The sequence below is a fragment of the Molothrus aeneus genome, chromosome 15 (genome assembly GCF_037042795.1).
Source record: "Molothrus aeneus isolate 106 chromosome 15, BPBGC_Maene_1.0, whole genome shotgun sequence".
NCBI lineage: Eukaryota > Metazoa > Chordata > Aves > Passeriformes > Icteridae > Molothrus > Molothrus aeneus.
Genome location: NC_089660.1, coordinates 6,232,065 through 6,255,434, shown reverse-complemented (window position 1 = coordinate 6,255,434; position 23,370 = coordinate 6,232,065). Strand labels below are relative to the sequence as shown.

General features: G+C 44.6%; 1 protein-coding gene across 1 annotated transcript; it reads right to left on the bottom strand.

Annotated features, from left to right (window-relative positions):
- Positions 1 to 9,544: 9,544 nt before the first annotated feature.
- NMUR2 (neuromedin U receptor 2) lies at positions 9,545 to 20,962 on the bottom strand. Its single transcript, XM_066560384.1, has 5 exons — positions 20,056 to 20,962; positions 14,995 to 15,079; positions 14,159 to 14,284; positions 12,921 to 13,200; positions 9,545 to 11,667 (listed from the first exon to the last, which is right to left on the bottom strand). The coding sequence occupies exons 1-4, from the start codon at positions 20,773 to 20,775 to the stop codon at positions 12,941 to 12,943; spliced, it is 1,191 nt and encodes a 396-aa protein (XP_066416481.1). The 5' UTR covers positions 20,776 to 20,962; the 3' UTR covers positions 9,545 to 11,667; positions 12,921 to 12,940.
- Positions 20,963 to 23,370: the final 2,408 nt, after the last annotated feature.

The following is a 23,370-nucleotide window of genomic DNA, read 5'->3' as shown; positions in this document are numbered from 1 at the left end:
GTTCTCTCTGTTGCTCACAGGATCTTTGTGGTATTTGCTGAAGTCCAAGAGCCTCGATCTCAACTTCTGAGGGAGGAATCAGACCTGGAGAAAAGTTCCTGCAATTCAAAGAAACCAGGCGGCAACTTCTGCGAGAAGAATGTTGAAACTCAAACCTGGACTTCCAGCCTGAATGTCCATCAGGAAGATGAGCAATAACTGCATTGCCATATGCCAGGGATCGATGGGCAGAACACCCTGCAGGGGCCTCAGAAGGCTCCCAGCTTGCCTGATATCCACGAATCCAAATGGAAAAGAGAACACGGCAAATGGCAATCCCAAAGTGAGCAGAGCTGTCCTTGTGCCCAGAGAAACAAGTGACAGCTGGCACAGGGCTGGGACCTGCAGGGGTCTCTGCAGGAGCAAAGTCTCCTCTGGGGAAGATTAAAGCTTGGTGCAAACCCCAAGGTCACCTCTGCATGAGCAGTGGGAAGGGAGCAGTGTAAAACTTGGGATCACCTGAGCTCACTGGCATCAAGCAGGGTTGGGGTTTCTTGCACTGGAGATTGCACAAGGAGCTTTCACCCACCAGGAACTCTGGGCAGAGTCTGATGGATATCCTGAAAAAATTTGGAGTGACAGTTTGGAGGGTAGCTGGCAAAACATGAGCCAGTAAGACACTGTAGAAAGATGAATTCACAAGCAGAAAGTTTTAGAGAGGGTACTTGAGAATAAGAGTGATTCTACCAACCTTCGCCATTCATTTATTTAAATTTATGCTATAAAATGGACAGCAGAGGAAAGTCAAAACTTGCACTGATGATTTTTCATTCTCTTCCCCCACTGCCCCTGATATTTTATTTATGAAACTGGTCTGGGTGCACCTTTCAAATGACTTTTTTTGGCTTACTGTTTATTATGTCTTCATCAGCCTTGAAATGGCAGCTGCAGGCAGCTTGATAAATGGATGGAAAAGCTGCTTCTGCCAGAGTCAAACTAACAAAAAACCCCTCAGTATCCATAAGGCTTTTTGTTTTAGCATTTCTAAAACAAGCACTATTTCCCTCAAAGCATCACTGAAGAGTGATGCTCCAGTACCCCTGAGTATTTCAACAAAGGGATTTTTTTATCCAGTGGTGCCCAGGGCAGAAGTTCCTCACTGGGTCATGGACAGGACTCAGCCTGCAGCTCTGGAGAGCAAGGGCAGAGAGAGAGAGAGAGAGAGATGTGGTCTTAAGATGGCTGAGAAAATCTTCACTCCAAAATGTGCTGGGCAGGTCAATGGAGTAAATGAGGCAAAATGTATGAAGTTGAGTCCTGTTCACAGAGACTTGCAGCTTCCATGCAGCTATTTGTTACCCAGATACTTTCTGAACTCTTCATTTCCTCCCAATCCTTCTTTAAATATGAACAGCTCAATACATCCCTGCTTCAAACCTTTTGTCCTTAGCACATTTATATTCCACAGTTGGCCCAGCCTGGCAGTAAACAAGGGTTTAGCTACTGTGGCTTATTGACAGTGGTGAATGGTTCAGGCCCATCTGTGAAGGTACAAAATACCCACAAGAAAACAAATACCCCCTAAGAAAGGGGTAAGGAACCATCCAGGTGAAAGCCTGTCGTGTTATCTGCTGCAGCTTACAGCACAAATGTTGCAGCAAAGAAGGGAGAGAGGGGAAATCCACCACCACCAAAAAAAAAAACCCAAAAAACCCCAACAACAACAACAAAAAAACAAAACAAAAAAAAAAAAACAACCCAAAAAACAAAAAACCAAAAAAGAATGAAAACACATGGCTTGTGAGAGGAAGGAAGAGCTCTAGTGGTGAATACTGCAGGCAGAATGACAGAGGCTTGTGCTCTGTTCCTCACTAAGGTTGTTTCAGCTCTACATGCAAGGAAAGAATGTGAATCTCCCCTGGCCTGAGCTGTTGGTGTGGAATTTGCCACCGTGGATCACCCTGACAGCAGGGCACCCCACTCCTGACACACTTCAACACCCAGCCAGCACTGCAAGGACACCTGATGGGCTCTGCCAAAGTCAATAATCTCATTTCCACTGTCCTTACCCATTGCCTGCCTGTCTCTGGCTGTCTCTGCCTGTCTCTGACTGTCTCTGCCTGTCTCTGCCTGTCCCTGGCTGTCCCTGGCTGTCCCTGGCTGTCTCTGCCTGTCTCTGACTGTCTCTGCCTGTCTCTGACTGTCTCTGCCTGTCTCTGCCTGTCCCTGGCTGTCCCTGGCTGTCCCTGGCTGTCTCTGCCTGTCTCTGACTGTCTCTGCCTGTCTCTGACTGTCTCTGCCTGTCCCTGGCTGTCCCTGGCTGTCTCTGCCTGTCTCTGACTGTCCCTGGCTGTCCCTGGCTGTCTCTGCCTGTCTCTGACTGTCTCTGACTGTCTCTGCCTGTCTCTGGCTGTCTCTGCCTGTCTCTGGCTGTCTCTGCCTGTCTCTGACTGTCCCTGGCTGTCCCTGGCTGTCTCTGCCTGTCTCTGGCTGTCTCTGCCTGTCTCTGCCTGTCTCTGCCTGTCTCTGACTGTCCCTGGCTGTCTCTGCCTGTCCCTGGCTGTCCCTGGCTGTCCCTGGCTGTCTCTGCCTGTCCCTGGCTGTCCCTGGCTGTCCCTGGCTGTCTCTGCCTGTCCCTGGCTGTCTCTGCCTGTCCCTGGCTGTCCCTGGCTGTCTCTGGCTGTCCCTGGCTGTCTGTGTCACCCAGGGGCTCCCAAGGTCCTGGCTGCTTAGGGATACATCTTCCCAACAGTGATTCCAGTGCCATGGCCATGCTGTGAGTTTTCTTTCCTAATTATGGGGAGCCACAATCACTGAGTTACTGCAGTCACCCAACCCTGTCTCCTTTTTTCTGTCTGCTGCAGTCCCTCTTGAGAACTGCCTGGGTTCAGGGAGAATTTTGCTGTTCCTTGAGGCGGGAGGTGAGCTGTGGGACACAGAGATGGATGCTGCTTTTCACTCCCTGGGAAGATGTGGCTGCCCAAGGCCCTGCAGGCAGCAATGCTAATGGCAATGAGGTAAGAGAGCAGGAGGTACCTGGACCCTGTGATTCTCTGGTTATTTAGAATGCATAATTGCAGTTTGTTTAACACCAAAGGATAACTGATCCTTCACAGGAAAGAAGCCAGTGGTGGGGATCAATATTTCTATTGCTCTGCTGGAAAAATAGCAGAAAAGGAATGGCTCTTTCATGATTACAGCAGAGCAGAAGTCTGTACTAAAGGCTGTTTGTAGCAGGGGCCAGCAGAGGGTTTGTGCAGGGCTGGCTCTCATTTCAGACTTGAGATTCAGTGAATGAGTGTGGATGATGGACCCTGCACTCCAGATGTGGCTTGGCTGGAGACAGGGCAGAGAACAGCTCTGCCATCCTTGATCCAGAGAGAAAAATTAACTCACCCTGAAGGTAAAATAAGGAACAGTAGCTTGAGCCTATCTCAACTGAGCATTTCAGCCTCCATTTTCTACTCAGACCATACTCATGAATATTTTCTCTGCAAGCATAAGAGTTACCAAGAGCTGACTTCACTTGGCACAGCCAGAGCTGGGTTTGCACTGGCACCTGTGGGATGCTGTAGTAGAAGCACAATCTGTTTTTCCAAAATGTTTAGCTGAAAGTTTTTGTTTCCAATTAAATATTTGTTGAGCCCTTCTTGGAGGGTCTTAAGGAAGGAGTAGGAGAAAGTGACTCTTCAAATGGGATTCTCTGTAGGAATTCTTTATTATAGGCACTGACGAGGAATATGGCTCAGAATTAACTATAACTGAGCTTGTACTTGTTTTGGTCATGAATCAATATCCTGATTTTCCATCCAGAGCTTGCAACTTGTATTTAGTTATTCTTCCATGCCCTGTGAAACAAAAGACTGAGAATTGTCCCAAAACAAGAGTATTTTCTAAGTTGGTTTGGATGAGGTGGCCAGGCCTGGCTCACCTCAGTGTTTGCACTGTCCTGAGCAGCAGCCTGGCTCTCTGGGAGCCTGGGCTGACTGAACACACGTGAATCTTGTGCTGAGCTTATCCAACAGACCACTGAGTAGTTCTGAGGAAAAAAGAAATGAAGGATCTCTACATCATAAACCAACATCGGGGGAGCTGGGACAGGTTTTCTCTTGGGGTGTCCACAAATGCAGGCTTGGCTCCCAAGGCTTCTGGCAATCAGGGCTCAGTCCCACAGGTTTCCCTGGCACAAGACTGACCTCCAGTGGCACTGGCTTGTGTGGTTGGGCTGTGAATCTGGGGCGGATGTGTACAAATGCTCTTTAGAGGCCACACGTTCAGTTTTCAGGGCAGTTATTTGCTCCTTGCCTTCTTCAGACCTTTCCAGCATAAACACAGGTGTTGGGGACAGTCTCCTGCTGAGCTGGTAAATGTGAGGTGGGAAATTCTGAAAATGTTCTCATGAAATAGGAAGGAAATATCCTACCTATGGCTTCTTTCCCTGCATGCCAAAGTGGTGAGAAAGAAAGGGGCAAAAGAGAAAGGGAAGAAGGTGAAGCTTTTGGAGCAGAGTGAATTTCACTCTGCAAATGAAATTCTGCTGCCCATGCTTGAGTTACTTAATCCCAGGATAGTGCATGATTTGCAGCTCTACCTCTGCAGGGTGAGGGGGGAAGCTCATCCCAGTCTAACCCAGGGTGGCAAGCTGCTGGAGGAAGTGCTCACCTGAATGAGGAGGACCCACCTGCACCATCACTCAGGCTTTCCTTCCTTTCCAGAAACCAACCATACATCCTCTTCTAATGGTGGAATTACAGCTCTCTGATTCCTCTAAAATTGACACAGAGCCTTCCCTTTTTTATTGCTGGTGGGAGTTTGGTTCCCCCTGTGTCTTTGTAGAGGCTTTCCTTGGTTTCCTTGTGTTTCATGCGGCCTCAACACAGTTGTGTTGGGGCTCTGACACCACTTTCCTCACTGTGTGAATACAGATCTCTCCTCATCCTTAGTGCTGCACCTTAGTGCACTTTCTGCCAGTGAGGAGTCACTTGGTGGATTTAGGAAGAGGTGTCCTGGCTGGCTGATAGCTACTAGAGCTCCAACAGAAGGAAGAAGATATTTCCTGTGCCAGTGGAGAACTTCTGTTAGGTAGGACACAGCAATGCAGAATGCTTATTTATCTGTGAGAAGGTGAGGAACACATCAGCTGCTAGAGAGAGGTCCTGGTGCTGATTTCCAAAGGAAACCTGGCATCACAGAGTAAGGACAAGATAAGGTATTGAGGGGCTGCCCTGGATCTAGTTCAGTTGTTGCATTTTTGTCTCTGAGGGGATGTTCAAGGGGAGAGCTGCCATTGGTGTGTGACTTTTGGGCACCCAGGGCTGCATTAACCAAGAGAGATCTTTGACATTCCACCTGTGTAGGTAATCAGAGGTCATCCTGGACTAAGCCCATCTGATATTCAGACTCAGATTCAGCTCATATTTAGCTCAGATTTGTACTCAGGACAGATTCCAAACACAGACTTTGAACTGAGGCACATGTCCCCTGTCAGAATCTGGAAAGGGGAGGTGGAAAGGTCACAGTGCCCTTGGCACTGAGTAAGAGAAGCATTCACCTGGTGATTTATGCTGACATCTGTCGTGGGGCTCAGGGGTTGGGGGGAACTTGGACAGGCTGCAAAATGGAGAGATGAAATGCCTCACTGAAAAGGAACAGCAGGAGCTGGGAGCAACTGGGAGAGGTCTCTGGAGGGAGCAGGGCAGGCACAGCTGAGCTGCCTTTCCCAAAGCCTGCTTAGCATAGGCCAAGGCCCTCATTACTATTGACTGGAGGGATGTTTTACAAGTGCCCCTTCTGGTTCAGAGAGATATGAAATCTGTCTGTAATTAAGTTAATTTGGAGTTGAACATGGGCAAAGATAATGAGGTGGAAATAACAAAAGAAGAAAGATGGGAAGGTGTTGCTAAGGAACAGGTCTTTTGCATTAAATCCTCTCCCTTCCCCAGTGAGATAAAACCATTTTTAGGATCTTTATGGCTGAGTGATGGGGCAGACAGAGCACAGGCATGGAAATGACTGCTAGATCAAGAGTTCAGAATAATAAAGGAGCTGAGAGGAGGGGTGTGACTTGGAGAATTGAGAAAGGGGGAGACAGCTGTGGCCAGCACAATTCAGTGGCAGATCTTTGGGCTCAGCAGAGTGGTGTCCTGTGCCTGACTCACCCTTTGTTTGAGGGATCCCCCCAATGCCCTGAGCCTCCACTGGGAAGTGCTCTGAGATATGGACACAAGGCCTGGCCTCCACCACTGATCAAGATCAAGGTCTTGCTGATCAAAGATCAGAAACAGCCCTGCTCAAAGCACAAGGCTTTGAACTTCTCCAGTGCTTGACCCTGCTGAGAATTCCCACTGGAGTCAAGCATCAGAGTGAAGGCTTAAGATTGCTTCTCCTTGGCTTTGGAAATATAATATGTTCAAGCCAAAAGGAGAATGGGAGAGAGGTCCACAGAAAGGACCAGAATATTTAACAGTCAGCAAAGCATAAGCAAATAGACAAGTCATTATCAATGAGTTTGTTTGAATTTGACAGATCTTTCCTGCAAACATGGGGGAGGCAAGGGGGGTGAAGAATTCCCCACCAGTGTGAGCTGTAATAAAGGACCTGCTGTTTTCTGATTCTCACTCTCTGTGAAAATTGAAAAGGTTAGCCAGGTAATTGAAATCGGGACTGGAATACAAATAACGGTGTGAAAACCCTACAGCTGGCAAATAAAGTTGCAGGGAAAAGATTCAGTTCTCAGTGGAATTTCTTAGCAGCAAAAAGACTGGATGGATGGGGGGGAAAGAGATGATTTTCAATATACCTGTTCCTCCTGGGAGGGAAGACAGGGATTGAAATGAGACCTGAAGGAACCAGGCTGAGATGAACACTTACATGAGTGTTCCTTGCTCTTAATGCAAGAGACACACAAAAACTGGGCTGTGCTGAGGCTGAGTCATGTCTGGCAGTCCTTGCTGCCTCTTGGAGGAGTGCAGTGGGTTTGCTGGGATTTGCTAGGCTGCCATGTGAGCCCCAGCTTTGGGACTATTTAGTGTTATAAGCACAGAGAGCCAGCTCCACATGACTCAGCCCCTCGTCTTGGGACTGGGATCCATAACCAAACAGATTTATCTGGGCCAGTGTCAACTGCTGTTCATCTTTGTTACATGCAGGAACACACACTGGTTTGCATCATTTTAAGCTAAGAGCTTGCTGTGTCTCAGTTCCAATGGAGGGGCGTGCCAGTGCTGCTGAAATGGAAATTTATGCCTGCTCTGTTTCTGTGGTTTGTTTTTCTGTGGGAGCAGGTAACCTGAGTTGGGGGGAAACTGTGCTGCAGGGCTTAGGGAAGCTGAGTTTTGTGGTGCTAACCAGTCTTGTTCACACTCAAAAAACCCCTTTTTCATGCAGGATTTCCCTAACACCAAGCCACCTAACAGACCCCAGGCTGTACATGGTTAAATAAACATGGTTAAAGATACCTCCAGGTTCCTGTGTCAATGCTTTGTTTCCTTCCTCACAGCCTGGTGAGTTTTTCTGTTTCCCAAAACTGTGACTCTCTTAAACTGTGACTCTTGTACTTTTTTGCTGCAGTTGCTCTATGCTGCCCAACCCACCTGCACTGCAGTCAACAGCAGCACAAAAAACCTTCTTTTTGGAGACTTTCCATTGAGTTCAGACAGCTGTTTGGCCCTGGCAGGACAGATCTCTTCCCTGCCCTTGTCATCTCCAAAGAAGTAAAGAAAAGAAAACTGCAAGGTTGCAAACAAATGCTGCAGATTGTACAGTGCTAGAGCTTTGTTGGAATTGCTCTGCCTTTGGAGTGCAGCCCAGGTGTCCCAGGGGCAGCAGCCCCAGAGCAATGAACCAAGTGGTAGGTGAGCCCCTGAGGGTGCTCTTCTCCCTCTGTTTAGTGGTGATTTAGCTGTGAGCCATTTGCTTTGCTCATTTGGAGCACGATTTTCCTACTGAGTCATTTCTGAGGGAGTCTCTTGGGTTCTGAAGAAATGAAACAAATTGGAAGGGTCTGATAAACATACCTGCTCTGCAACAAAGAGCTCACAGCACTCCAAGGTGACTTGTGCCTGGCTGTGTTTTTCAGCTGCAGAAGTTATGCATAAAAACTACCTGTAAAGCACCTAAAGTAGATGACTGAAGTAGGTCAGATAAATTGGTTTTAGCACAGCTTTTTTCCCCCTCTCATTTGACTAGAAAAAGGAATACAATTTTCCTCTGATGGAGATCATGTTGTACACATATGAGTCAAAGGGTCTTCTGGAAGACCCACATCTAGCCAAAAAACCAAACAAAATCCTGTTCCTCTGGGAAGGAGCTGCTGCATTTCATGAAATAGTGTAAGCTGAGGATGCAAAAAAAAAGTTATTTGGGATTTTACAATTAGAACATCAGTCTTTTATTCATGAATTAGCTATCCTAGTGGGAAGCAAATTATTCCAACAGCTCCCATACACCTAAAATTAAACCTTCTTTAAAAATTAAGTGGATTTAAGGTAATTTGCCTTTAAAACATCAGCTACAGCTTTTCAGGGTTTCAAAAAGTCTAGATGGTAAAAGAAAGTCTTCTTCTACTGGTAGCAAATGAGCTTAGCTCTGTCTGGGTATGACCAAGGCAGGCTAATGATTACCCAGAATGTAAATGGAAAGAAATGTTGAGGAAAATCAACAACCCTTGACTCTCCTGGAGAGGTTCTTAGATTATGGTCCATTTTGTACGTGGCTAATCCCTTTTTCAGAGTCAGGGAATCATGGACGAGATGTTCACTGTCTTTTGGTGCATGGTGACCTGCCCTAACATCCTCAAAAGTGTGTTTTTCCCAGGAGTGGAAACCTGCAGAGCCCAGATTGGGCAATTTTCTGCAGTTTCTTTGGGAACTCTTATAACCCCCAGCTCACTCTGAAGGACATTTGCCATCATTGCATTGACTTGGACCAAATTCTAAACTCAAATTTTAATCCTTGCAACAGCTTGTTTGATTTCTTGTTCATTCTGCTTTCATTATCATAATTCTCCTTACATTAATATCCATTTGATATGGAAATGCCACAGCTCAGCGATTTGCTAGTTTGTAGAAAAAGAAACCTCAGTGGGGAAAATATTAGCAAGTGTCATAATGAAGGCAGAGAAAATGAGACAAATGTGGGAAAACAGAGAGGGAGAGCAGGCCTGGCTGTTCCACAGGCTGGGAAGGAGAAATTTCTGCTTTGGGATCCTCTCCAGGCTGTGACAAGAGAGTTTTGTGCTTGCCCAGCTTATAACCTCCTCCCCTGTAGGAGAGTTGTGCAGAATTCTTGGTCACAGGGCCTGATGGGATTTGTGCTGGTTTTATATTTGTTATATATATATTGAAAGATATATATATATATATATATATATATATATATATATATATATACTGAAATATTTTGGTTTTGGTTTTGTTTTGTTTTGTTTTTTAAGGACTGTGACTTGGAATGAGCTCCTGGTGTCCTGCACTTGGTGCTGGCTGAACATTTGGGGAATGTCCATCTTCTGCTGCTCACATGGAATCAGAGGGAGAAACAAGAAGGATTTCTGGAGCATGGACCAGGCTTAGGTAGACAGAGTTTAGTATATTTATTTTCATATTACAGATACAGATAACCATCTCTGCAGCTGGAATGTACATTTAGTTTTACTGGTAAGCGGTGGTTTAAACACTTCAAAACATGGTGGTGTTCAAAAACTCTTCATATAAACTGAACAGAACCATCCACCTGCTGTTCATGGTGTTTTTTCCAACTGAACCTGGTGTTAGATCTGAGCATCACTCACTGGCAACAGCCACAATTCTTCTCCCCTTTGAGCCTTCCTTGTAGCACATTTCAGACTCTCCACATTTTGTTGACAGTGCTGGAGCACTGCCCTGCTCTCCACACTTTCTGCTCACACATTTGCACGTTTCCCAGAGGGAAACAGAAGCAGAGAAATAAATCAATAGACAGTTCTGTCTCCAAAGTCACGCTTGATTTCAAACAAATACAGTTTTATCACACCAGGCCACTCTGGGGGAAGGAGAGTTGTTCTCCATTTTTGTGCAACAGGAGTTTTTCTCAGCCAGTTGCCAACATTTTTCAGCAGTTGGCTATGAAAGCTTCTTCATGTATAAATAAAGGAACAGCATCAGCTTTCGTGACATCTCTATCCATCTTCCTGGTTTTTTCATCTTTGGATCCAGCTTTCAAAATGCAGGAGGTAAATATCAGAGCAGAGTGATAAATAACTCAAGCACTGACCTTTTGGGGAGGAAAGCCTCCAGTGGGCATTGACTACACTGAGGGACGAAGTGAATCAACTGTTTTCTAGAGATCCTCCCCCAGGAGTGAGGGGGTACCAAGCAGTGCAGTCACAGGGAATTTGGAGTCTGCAGTTAGTCTGCTTTTTTTTCACTGCATTTATTTTATTTTCAGCAGAATTCAGAGGAGTTTTGACATGTCTCTCCCAATAACACTTTCACTGAAGATTTGGTTTGGTGCAAGACTAAGTGTTTTCAGCTTTGATTTTGATATTTGGCCAAAAAAGCTCAGTTGTTTTTGCTTTTGCATATCACTGCTTTTGGCTGACAACAAATTAAATGTGATAAATTAAATGTGATAAAAACTGATTCTAGGACAAGAAAATAAGCTAATTCAGAACCAAGTGATTTCATGATGATTTGCTTCTCACTACTTCTCTTCTAAAATGTTTCCATCCATGCACATTCCTCCCACCTCTGCATCCCCTTCTCCACAAAACCCTTTTGTCTTCCCTTGGGACAAAACCATGGCCACTTTGCTTAAGATCACAGGAAATCTTCACTCTCCAGCCTTTCTCTGCAGGTCTGTGTGCTCATCTGCAAGTCAAGGGATGCATTTCTCAACCCCGGGCTCTGCAGCTGAAGGTTGGGATTGTCCCATGAGGACAGGAGAGAGGGCATCCCTCGAGGGTATCTCTCACTCGTGGATGGCTCTCTCCGCACCAGCACAAGGTGCTGTCTCACCCTAAAAGCATAAAAGGCATTGAAAGAGCCACAAAAGCTGGCAGAGGAATGTCTGCAGCCCATGCTGGATGTGTGACTATGTCTCCTCACCCCTTTGGCTGGTATCTGGGGCAGATTTCACACAGCTGGGACAGGGAGGAAAACCCCCAGGGCTCTGTGAGGGATCTGCCCAAGGGGGGCACAGGGTGAGGGAGGAAATCCAGCACAGGCAGAGCCCAGGTGGGATCACAGAGCTTGGAGCAATGCACAGGCAGGAGAACAGGGACCTGGGCAGCAAGGCACCACTGCCATGGCCTGCCCAGAGGGAAAACACACTGCAATCTCTGGCAGAGGGAAAAATTATGCAAAACTTCTGCTTAGAAATGTCACTGGTAAAATGCAAGTGTCCACTTGGGGGTGGCAAAGCATTTCAGCTGTGTCTTGAGGGAGCAGGAATGGCCTTTTCTCTGCAGGGCTTGTGTGTGGCTCTTCCCCTCTCCAAGGCTCGCTTCTCAAGACTGCAGGTCGTAAAAAGAGTCTGTAAATATTCCTCTTATGCTCCAGGAAAAGGGGATTCTTCTCCAGCTGCCATGAGTCTCCCACCTTGGAGTCCCACAGTGAGAATCAAACAGGAAACTTTGGGGCAAACAAAGAAAGAGACTGTGGGAATCAGGAGCACAGTCCCTTCCTCCTTGGTAGGAAATGTCATCTGCATCCCCTGTGACCAGAATGGAAAATGTCTTTATGCACACAGTGTATCATCTTCCAGGAGCTAATGCTGTTATTTGCTGTGATAACTCTGTGTTCTCTGGCTGTGCAAGTGACTGCCAGTCCCTGGTGACACTCCTGGGATGATTCTCTGTGGCAGTGCCAAGCCTGAGCCCAGCCTGGGGACCAAACCCAGCCCTGTGTCAGGAGGCACACGGGAGGCATTTCCCTGAAACACAATGAACAGGCTTTGAAATGCATGAGACAGAGGTTTACAAAATTCTCTATCACATAATGAACCCTCCCTTGGCAAAATTCTATAGGCTCCTGTGCCTGCAGTCGGGAATTTGTCACTTGGATATGGGTGTACTGCCTTCAGGATCTGTTTGCACCATGGGGATGCAGGAAAGTTTTTCAGACCTTGCATTGTGCTTTGTGGCAAAAGCTGAATTTAGTAGATGCAAAACTCCCCTTTTTATTGCCCTTATGTGTCAGGTTTGTCCCATTCCCTCTGTTGTGAGGGCTGTCCAGGCTCCTTCCTGGTGATTGCTAACCCATGTGGATCTCTGATTTCTGCAGTCCACCTGGTGCAGGAGCACTGGAGTCTGCTGAAGCACAACCACAGGGCTTCACTGGTGGAGACAGCACATAAAGATCTGAAGTTGAAGTAATGATAAGAAGCTCAGAAAGCAAAAGTTTGCTTTACATTTATTTTACAGTTGTTGTCTCCCTGGTTCTTCTGGCCCAGAAATAGCTATTGCTGGTAGCTGGTGTTGATCAGCTGCTGTCATTCTTGCCTGTTTGCTAATGTTGACAGCAGAGGTTTGCAACAGCCATACCTCAAAATGTTGTACCAGAGGGAAGTGGGACTGGATTACCCAAAGCTAGAAGTAGGGAGAGAAGGTTTATGCAGAAAATTGTCTTGTTTCAAAATAAGTAAAACCTGATGTTTTGGTTGCTACACAAGAAGCTATTTGGTAAGATTGGCTAAGCTGATTCTCTCTCCTGTGCTGGCAATGTTGGGAGTGTCTCTCACCTTTCCAAGCAGCTCTTTGCTGGCACAGCTTGCAGTGAGCAAACTCTGATTTCCAGCCCTCCCATTAGCCTGGGGGCAGTACAGTGCTTCCCTAACACATCCTAAATACAGCCTCCTCCTTTGTTCATTCAGTGGGACTCCTCCTGAGCAATTCGTGCTGAAATCACTCTTTTAGGAAGTTTTCTTCTGCTTTAGTTTCTTAGTTTTCTGAACCTTTTCTCTCTCACCTGGATCACAGTGCAGGAAGTCAGAGGCCAGTGGAGAGCTGAGAGCTGCTGACAGATGTCCTGTGAGTGCCTGGGAGGCTCGTGTTTTCTGCAGAGTTCATGAGATTGTGATCCTCAATCACAAACGTGCTCTTCTGGGATGAAATCTTGCAGGGGGGATGTTTAGGGGCACAGTGCTTGCAGCAAGGGGCAATCACACTGAGGAAAGCCATCCTGAAGCGCTGGGACAGCAGGTTGTAAATGATGGGGTTGGTGGCAGAGCTCAGGTAGAAGAAAACACCTGGGAGAACAAGGGTGGGGGGAAGACAGAAACATTTATTTGTGTGTGAAATGATCTCAGAAGAGGAAAATCTCTTTATTGCCTGTACAGCTCCACTAAGCTTGGATGCCAGGGTGGAGACAGCAGCAGTGGAGCTCTGCTGCCTTCCTGGCACAGGCAGAGGGATATTTCACCAGGGTTAGCTCAGCTTTCACTGCAGTGAAAGGAAAGCGGGTGAGATCGTGAACTGGAGCTCAGTCTCTCCAGCTGTTCAGGAACCAGCTCTCTCTTGAGCTGCCCTGACCTGCCTCCAGCACTGCCCTCATCCCAGCAGCAGCAGGATTTGCACAGCTGGTGCCCCATCAAAGCTGTCAGAGGATAACTTCCAGCCAGGGGAAGCTAATTTCCTACAACTCACCAGGACAATGGCATAAGATTGGATTTGTCTGAGCTGCCTAATGGCCACATTCAGAGTTTTCCCATGGCAGACTGAAAATAAAATTCCTCTTTGAAAATCCCTTCATTTTATGGTTGGCAGGGCCATAAACATTTGGTTTCATCACCCAGTACTGAGCAGTATGTAAGGCTCTTGCATTTGGTAAGGTTTCCTATTTGCCCCAGAGAGCCTGTGGAGATGCTGCCTCCTCCTGTGTACTTCTTAAAAGCAGCTGAATGACAGCAGCCTTTACTTCTGAACATTCCCAAGAATTAAGAGCAGCTAGTAATGATGCATGATATCCTTTTTTCCTTTTATTTTTTGTGAATTTGACAACATGTCCAGATCTTAAAAGCTGCAGAAACCTCCCTGCAGTATTTTTTCAGGCACAGTTCTCATCACTGCCCACCAAACCTCAAGAAGGTTTTCCAACAAGTCTCACGTCCCCTACAAAATAAATGACTACACATTCCAAGTAAAACCACTCAAAAATACCTTTTTTTTTCTCCCAGTCCCTGTGCAAGTGGAAGAAGAAAGCTTTACCTGACACCACGTGGATCAAGTTGAAGGTATTGGCCAAGGGCTCAGTCCATTCCACCACAAAGCTGAAGAAAAGTCGGTCTATGTGAAATGGAGCCCAGCAGATGGCAAAAACTATCACCAGGACAACTGGTGTGGAGAAAGGGGAGAAGAAAAACAGGTCAGAAATGGGGGGATATGGTTCACCAGCCTGCACAGGGCAGAGAGTTCATAAAGCTGGATGGGAAACTTTGTATATAAATTATATTCATGGTTTCAAAACTTTTGCCATCCTTTCTGTCTTACCAACTAAAAGAACAATCTTTCCATTAATTTCTGTATTGGGTGATCCAATGCACGCACACAGGGTGGCATTCAAACAGAGCAGGTAATAGCCAGGCAATGTTGGGGTTTATATGGAGGCCAAACCCATTCCAGGCTCAGAAAACCAGGCTGGCTCCAAAGTACAGTTTGGTGTGATGGAAAACAGATGTACATTCTGTAAAAATGTACAAGACAGACTATTTGCACTCTGAAAAAAGGGGATCTTCCCTTCTTTCTCCCTTGCAAGAGCTAGTTTAGAGTGAAGGATGTTGGAGAATTGCCATGCAAGCAGCTGCCAGGAAGGTTTCCTCCCCTCCACATGTGCTAGGGAGGAAAATTTGCTTTGTGAGTCTTTTGGTAGTTACCCCTGGTGCTTCACACCTGCAAGCCCAGATACAACAGAAAAAGCCTTTTTGTTTAATATGACAGCTACTCATCTCATAACTCTTGGATCCAATGGACTTGCTCAATACCCTGCAAGACCTGGCCACACTCCTGCTCATTGAAAATAAAACACAGAGGGACTCACGACTTACACAGCATCTTGGTGACTGATCTCCTGGATGGCCTCTGAACATTCACAGCCATTTCCTCCACTTCCAAAGATTCATCTCCTCTCAACTGGCAAAGGAGGGAAACCAAAGGCCAGCTTAAACAAGAGGCCACATCCACACCAGACATAGACGGTTTGATATTTTGATAGTTGTGCTTTGAGAAAGCAAAATTTGGGGCCACTCAGGACTCATTGAAAAAAAAAATCTGCATTTAAATTTTGGTTTTTGTCTAGAAAAACATGGAAGCTTTAGGTTTAAAACAATCTACAGATTACAGAAAATTTGTACTTCAATTCCCCACTTACCTTTTCTCAATGAGTCAATATTTGGTTCACAATTTATGTTCCATTTCAACAGTATTTTGCTAGGCATTATTTTCTCTTCTAGCAAAATATTGTTCGTTTGTTTATTTTCCTAAAAGTGTTCCCCACAATTAAGCACAAACCAATGATCCAAAAAATACCCAGAGAGGCCTGAGTGCAACACAGCTGTAATCATTGGAAAAAATCCTGTGGAATTCAAGGGAATTTGTTTCATGTCCTGAGTGTTGGGAGTAGTTGATATTCAACCCATTTAATGAACAAACCCCAGAAATTCTGCCTTGCAGATGGGCAGGGTGCATGATACACACAGATTTAGCCACACACTGCTCAGGCACACAAGGAAAGGTTTTTCTCCAGTAGTTTTTCCTGGACTTAAAAAAAAAGGGCAATATATATATATATATATATATATATATATATATATATATATATATATATATATATATATATAAATAACATAATAAATATAAATATATAAATATAATATAATATAATATAATATATACTTTATATTACAATATAATTATAATATATTCATATTATATAAATATTGAAATATTAGTGATATGAAATATATAGATAATACATAAAGAACAATAATCTGATCATGCCTGGAATCCACCCCCAATATGTTTGTGATGAGAAGACTGATGCTGTGATGAAAAGGTCAGGTTTACATAAACAGGCAATTGGTTTGAATACCAAAGAAATCATATCTGGCAAGTCCATATTTAGTCCCAGCTTCCTGCAGTGGGAACTCCTGATTAGCCAACAGCTTTGTCTGTTTTCAAGTAGAGAAACTTGAACCAAAACTTAATTATACATGAGACAATATCAGGAATGAGGGAAAATATAGTAATCACTCTGGATTTGTGAAAGCCTTATGAAGACATGCTAGTTGTGCTTTTTGCTTTTGCCTTTTATACTGTGGCTTTGCTTTCTGATTAATAATACTTTTCTGTAAGGATGATGAAATGAACCCTTCTTTCAATGTTCTCTTTATTCTATTTATAAAAGGAAAAAACATATACATGGAATTATAGTCAAGTATAGTGCAACTCAGCTTCTCATATTTTACATTATTCCCCTTGTAACTTTTAGTCATAGCCACAGTTGCTTAAGGAAAAGACTCAGCTGATTTGTAACACATCCACTGATGAATGATCAGATTTATTAAAACCCATGGATTCCCTTCAGTGGTTTCAGTCTCAACAGTAATCTATTCCAGGCATATTCCAAAGCCTCAGAGAGTACAGTGTGCTGATGCTGTAATAAACTAGACACATGTATCTTTATTCTTCCCCTTCCTCCTGTCATTTTGATGGTGCTGTAAGGCTCCACTTCAGCCTCGAGTGATGAAGATGTAACAGGTAAGAACTCAGCAGCTGCAGTTTAATGAAACAATGAAACATTACAAACAGGGAGGGAAAAAAATAAATAAATGAGTCCAAGGCAAAGGTTGTAACTTGAGTTAATGCCAGTGGTTTGAGAGGGGTGGAACCCCAGCCAATGTATTTTACATCACTGTGATGTATGAGTCTGTGTAGGTTTGAGATGAATGCTACTCTTCCACTGCAAGAGAATTAAAAGTGACTGGAGCAAGAAGCTGAAAATTGGATTTCTCTCCCCCCAGATCTTTATTAGCTACAGCATTTCACCCCAGAAATCAAAAGGCTGAGTGAAATCAGGGTCTCACCTATCCTCAGACAAATATAGTAAGGCCACTCTGCAAAATGACTCTTTTCTGTAATCTGCGAAAGAGGAACTGTTTTCTGTAAACTCCTTGGCCTGTCTGACACTAGTGGTAAGCAAAGTTTCTCTCCAGCTGATGGAAAAAAAATTATATTTAAACCCCACAAGGCTTCTGCTAAAGATTACAGTCCTGCCTGTTTCAGAGGTTTGGCTGAAGCAGTTGCTGCTGAGCTGCAGCCTTGGCGTGCCCTCAGCTCAGCCCCATGGCAAAGGACAACCAGCCACTGGGACAAGGGCTGCTGAACAACCTCCATGGAAGAGCTGTGCTGGGCTCTGCAGAAATTAGCCAAAGTCCACAGATGATTCTGGGTGCTTAACAGCTGGGCATTTAGGGGGAGAAATAGATTTTGAGGATAAAAGCTGGACCAGATGTGCATTGGCAAGAATAAGTTGTCTTGCTTCAAAGACAGCGAAAGTTTCCACTATATCCAAATTATTATTATCAGTAGTAGTAGTAGTAGTAGTAGTAGTAGTAGTAGTAGTAGTAGTAGTAGTAAGGGGATGAGAGACTAGGAGAAAATTTGGAATCTTGGGAGAAGAATCATCCAGCCTATGCTGACAGAAACCCTTGTTAAATAGAGTATGACTTTTAGACAAGCAGTGATCAGCACCTACACCTGTGTCCTTTTAGGAATCAGTTTGAAAGAAATGGGCAGGGACCTTGCACTGAATCCTGCTGCAATGCACTCCCATCCCATCTCACTCAGTGCCCCAGGGATGAACTTCCATGAGCAGCTACTGCCCAATGTGCTCATCTCATCCCTCTCCTTTCCCTCCTCAGCTCTCTGGCTGTGGCTTGCAACCAGTATCTCAACAGCTGAAATGGGTTTGAAGAGTCTGGATGATTTAGGGATTTATCCATAAGGTATCTGTGATGGGAACCCCATGACAGAGGCAGCAGGAAGCTTCCCCAATCAAGACTAATGAGTTTACAGTGCAATGAGCAGCGTCCTCTTTACACTGGTGCTTGACTGATCAATTGACCATAACACAGCAATATCAAACCACCAAGCCTTAAAATTATACCCACGTAGATAATGAGGTAATCAACCATTTCCCAGTGAAAAATATTTCTACATTTTTGAAGGGATTAAATGACAAATTAACTCAGGTAGCCTATGACCCATGTTTGCTGCCTTCTCACAGCTGCTTGGCAGGTGCCCTGTCCCCATCTGCATTCCTGAGGCTGTCCAGCATTGGCAGAGCTTGAGGGAGAAAATGGTGAAAAAAATGCCCTTTCTACAAAGCCTGGACATGAAAAGGTCATGCCTCTGTTTGCTGAATTTGAGCTGTTGTACAACCTTAGGATCAACCCTGAGCTTTTCCACTACATTCTGTGAGTGATACATGGCACTCAGGAGACTGCAGGGTGCTGCTAAAGCCTCATGAATTTCCTCGTCTGTGAGTAGATAAAAACTATCTCGTCTTGGAAAATTAGATATATTCATCATTCTTCCATCACTTCTGTTGAAGAAATGAAATCATCTTGCCCAGTGCAGCTTGGAGGTAATGCAGATCTAGCCAGGATGGATCCTGTTAAAATTTGGAAGTCTGAGCTGGACATACAGAAAAACAGAGGCACAAACAGTGAAGATGACTGTCTTTAGGAAAGACAGCTTGAACAAATGTGTGAATTTGCAGAAGTCCTGGGAGATGAGCCCTCATCTGGTACTGAGCTTCTCTTCTGGGATGGGGTATAGGAATATCTGCTGCTGCAAATAGAAGTTATTGCAACCTTCAAGTCTTCCTTCTATAAATACAGGGATTTCTCTTTTTCTTTTTGTAACAACTCTATTTTCATCACCTTTTATTCCCTTCAGGTCTAATTTTGCAAAATATTAATTGATGCTATGTAAAAGACCCTTCAAGAGCCTCGAGAGATTTGGGATAGTTTAACCCATTCACTGCCTTGAGGATCTGCTCTGTGCTGTGGATTTCTGGCAGATAATCCATGTTTTTTCACTGGGTAAGTAAAAATTGCTTCTGTATAATTTCAGGTAACAGTAAATATCAGTCAGCACAACAAAATGATATATACACCAGCAGTGATTTGGTTGAGTTTCTTGCATATTATTTAATAAGTTAATTTGTTTCCCTTTCTTGCTATGGGATCAGATCTTTGTAAACTTTAAGTTACATTCAGTGTGATAAAATGGGATTTGTATTGTCTAAATGTCTGTAACTTATGAGAAGAAAGTGGTCATCAAGTCACTGTGATTAGCAGGGCATCTCGGTCTTGTGCTAGGTAGTTTTATAACACTGTGATCCTGATTGTTTTGTCCACACATTTACATGATGGATACTTGTCAAAAGTAGTTCCAATTTCTGAACAGAGAAGGAATATAAGCTCTAAGGTGGCCTGGTGAAACAAGGCTGTAGTTATATGAAGAAATGATTGCTGAATTTTCTAGCTGCAGCAATAAGGTAACATTTCAGTTTATAAGCTTTGTGAATTTTAACAAGTGAATATTACCACCAGCTCCAGGGAAAGAAAAGAAGAAAGTAATGCAATGGAAATTCTATAGTCACAAGGAAAGGGAAAATAAATAGTACACAAGATTCAATCACTAGCCATCTTCTTTTTATTCTTTTCACATTTTCCTTTTGGTCCATTTCTTTCTAGTCCCTGCTGCAAAGGTGTAAATCTCTGAGAGGCTGGAATCAATCTACAGACTTGGGTGTTTCATTAACATTCAGATGTGAGCAGCAGTGATGGCAAGTTTTTATAAGAAGATTGGGGTAAATTAGCTGTCTTAATAGCTAATAGCTATCTTAATTTCAGAACAGGCTTGCACCAGAGAAGAAGTTGGATCTACTATTTCCAGAGGTTTGAGAAACACTTTTGCTGTTTTGGGGGGAAAACACGGGCAACAAAAAAAGGTGCAAAACTCACTCAAAAGCCACACATAGCCACAAACACACAAGAATGAGCCAAGGCAACACTGAGCACCGTCGGAGCAGGACTTACTCTTAGCCCCATCAGATAGTACAGCACACTTATCACCCCCATGGGCAGCACATAGAAGAGCAAAGAAGTGACCTGCACGATACAATTGTAGATCCACAGGGGCACCACCACGGTGCAGGTGGCAGAGCCGGGCACCAGGGTGCCGTTGGGGAAGTGCTGCAGGACGATGCCGTGGGTGCCCGTGTTGGGAAGGGCGCAGAGCACGGAGAGCAGCCAGAGGGCCAGGATGGTGGCGCGGGCGCGGCGGCGCGTGCCGGCCAGCTTGGCACGCAGCGGGTGCAGCACGGCCACGTAGCGCTCCACGCTCAGCGCCGTCACGCTCAGGATGGAGGCCAAGCACACGGTCTCCAGCAGAGCCGTCTTCAGGTAGCAGCCCACGGGCCCCAGCAGGAAGGGATAGTTGCTCCACATCTCGTACACTTCCAAGGGCATCCCGAAAAGCAGCACCAGCAGGTCTGAGACCGCCAGGCTGAACAGGTAATAGTTGGTCGGGGTCTTCATGTTGCGGTGCTTGAGGATGACGAGGCAAACCAAGAAGTTGCCCACCACCCCCACGACGAAGATCACCGAGTACACCAAAGCCATGGGCAGGAACAGGTGGCTCCGTCTGGGCCCGCACAGGAAGGTTAAATAATCCTCAGTGCTGTTTAAGTACCCCCTGAGGCGTTCTTCGTGTAGAGCAAGGTGGTTTAACCAGGAGAAATTACTGACCCAGGCCATCGCTGGATCTGCTGAAATGTCTCACAGCTGAGGTTTCCTGTCCTTTGTGTTTCTCTGAGCAAGTTTGCTCACTTTTTGCAGAGAGAGGAGAAGGGGGGTAGCTGCCTTGCCACCCCTGGCAGCACAGAGCCACCGAGGATGTGAATGAGTGTGTTTGCCTGGCTCTGGGTAAGGTTTTACTGCTCAACAGCTGTTCCCCTGCCAGAGCCCCTCAGCCAGAAAGCCCCTCCTTTGCCACATATTCATTGGCTCGCTAAGTGCGTTAGATTATAGTGTACAGAAAGAGGTTCCAGCCACTTGCATCAGCTCCCGGGGCTGATGCACGCACAGAGTCACAAAAGTGGGAATTAGGGAGCTGCGAGTCTGAAATGAGGGATACAAAACCAGATGCAGGTTATTTGTTTATGTCAGAGGGTGGGAAAGCAGACCAGAAACACCCCCAAAACTCAGTCCAAAAAGCTTTTACAAAATTATAATGGTGCTGCATCCTAGTTATGAGCCACAAGCAAAATACAACAAAACAAAAGATTCTGGCATGATTAGGTTGTTCAAATCTCTGCTGATTTTTATTTTCTGTTGTCTATGGCAGCAAGTACTTGGAGACAGAGTTTGATCAGGAGAAAGCCAAATTGTTTCTGTAGCCATTTCTGTGGAATTATAAGGCTTCAGCCTTTTTTTAAATACTACAGTTGTTTTTCACCTGAGATCTGACTAAAGATTTTAATTGCAATTCTTATTGACATAAAAATATTTTCCCACTTCCCAAGTATGCTGGAATTTGATCCTATATTCTTAGAGAGTCTTGTTTTGGGAATATTTCTGTACAGCATATTATTCCATATTTATTGCCTATGGGGCATAAACGTCTATAAAATCTTATTTCTTCATGAATGACAAGCATTCTGCAAACACACTTTCTGAGCCAAAAAATAAGTGTCTCCTGCAAGCACCGTGGCTGTGCCAAAATAGATCATTTAGCTCTGTATGAATGCTTAATTCCTTTCTGAATTTCTCTAAAACAAAAAAGGTCCCACATCTGTAGATACAATTTTCTAAAATTCAGAAAGCATTCAGCTGTTTGGAATTGAAGAGGTGCAAGGTCTGAGGGCTAATTTATGGGATTTTTGTCAGCTTGGTGTGTGATTGTCTGCCCAGAGCCTCTCATTAGCTCTCACTTCTGAGTACCTGCCCAGTCCCCTCCTTGAAGCCATGTAAACCTTTTACATCCCTGACATCCTTTGGCAAGGAGCTCCTTGAATCTGCTATTTGTATGTGTATCTCTTTTCTCTGTTTGACCCTTTAGCTTGACCTCTCAAGGAAAAAAATGATTGTTCCAATAAGCACAGACTGCCTCCAAAATAGCAGCAGTGCGTGAGGGACCAAGGGTTGGTGCCTTTGAGGCACATTCAAAATGTGGAGCCTGGGAATCACTGAGCAATCATTTAAAATGTGAAAGACATGGAAGGTACCACAACAACCATACTAAAAGGCAGAAGCAAGTCTCTTGTGATGACTTTCAGACCTGCTGAAATTATCTCACTCATAAAGTGCATCAGAAGGACCCAACTCATTTATTTCAGCATTGCACAGAGGTATTTCATTCAGCAGATCGAAAAGTTTTGCTGGATTATTGAATAACAAATGTGCCCTTTTGACCCATTGCTCCTTTCATTAAGGATTCATTTTATGGCTATTCCGTGCATTTTAACAATGTTAAATTTGATCTTGATCTGCTGCTGATGTAAGAGGTAGGAGCAGAGGAATCATTAGTTGGGTTCCTGGCTGACACCAGGATTAACTCTTTCAGAGCACAGCAGAAGACAAGTACTTGAAAATTTGTGCAGGACTAAACATTTTCTGTACCTCTGCTTAACTTTCAATTTTTGTTTGTTTGTTTTATTTGTGCCTTTTGTTTTGTTTTGTTTTTCCCACATAATTTCTTAATACTTAGTTTCTTTCTATTTCTCCTTTTTCTTCCCCCGGTAAATTCCATCATTCCACTCCACACTGCAGCATACCTGAGGTGAGTAAATCCTTCTGAAATAGCTACCAGATTGGCTTCATTTTTCTTCTTGCACATTAACCTCTGTAAAGAAAGTGAAGTGGAAGATTGAGGCTGTTCAGCTTGAACCCAGTCTTAAGGGAAAGAAAACCAGAGAGGTTTGAGTTATTTAGTAAAAAGCCAAAAGGGCAGCAGCACCCACTGTGATCTCTATGAGAGGAAAGCAATGGGCTGTGCAAACTCATCAGGTCACCTCAAAGTGTGCATGTGCCAGACCCACCTGTGCCTGCTTCCACTTGCTTTCAATCCTTTCTGATCCTGCTGAGCTCAGATGCTGAAAGCCTGTAAGAATAGAAGCAGAAGAAAACCAGATAACCAATGGACCAATGTTGCTATGACCACGACTGTGTTGCAGATGGAGAGGACAAAGAGAGTGGAAAAATATATTTCAGTTTATTTCTCAAAGCTTTATTTGTGTTCTATATCATATCTGTCTCAATAAAGATAGAAGAATGTATCCAACCAAAGACTTGCTCTGGCTCTATATGAATGGAAATATTTTATTTTTACAACCAAGACAGAAAATAAAAACA

Excerpts from the sequence above, each read along its gene's own strand:
- NMUR2 (XM_066560384.1), bottom strand. The coding sequence starts at position 20,775 with ATGGCCTGGGTCAGTAATTTCTCCTGGTTAAACCACCTTGCTCTACAC. Across the intron at positions 15,080-20,055 it reads ACTATCTGATGGGGCTAAGA|TTGAGAGGAGATGAATCTTT; the intron begins GTAAGTCCTGCT and ends CTCCTTTGCCAG. Across the intron at positions 14,285-14,994 it reads ATCAGTCACCAAGATGCTGT|TTGTCCTGGTGATAGTTTTT; the intron begins GTAAGTCGTGAG and ends TCTCCACACCAG.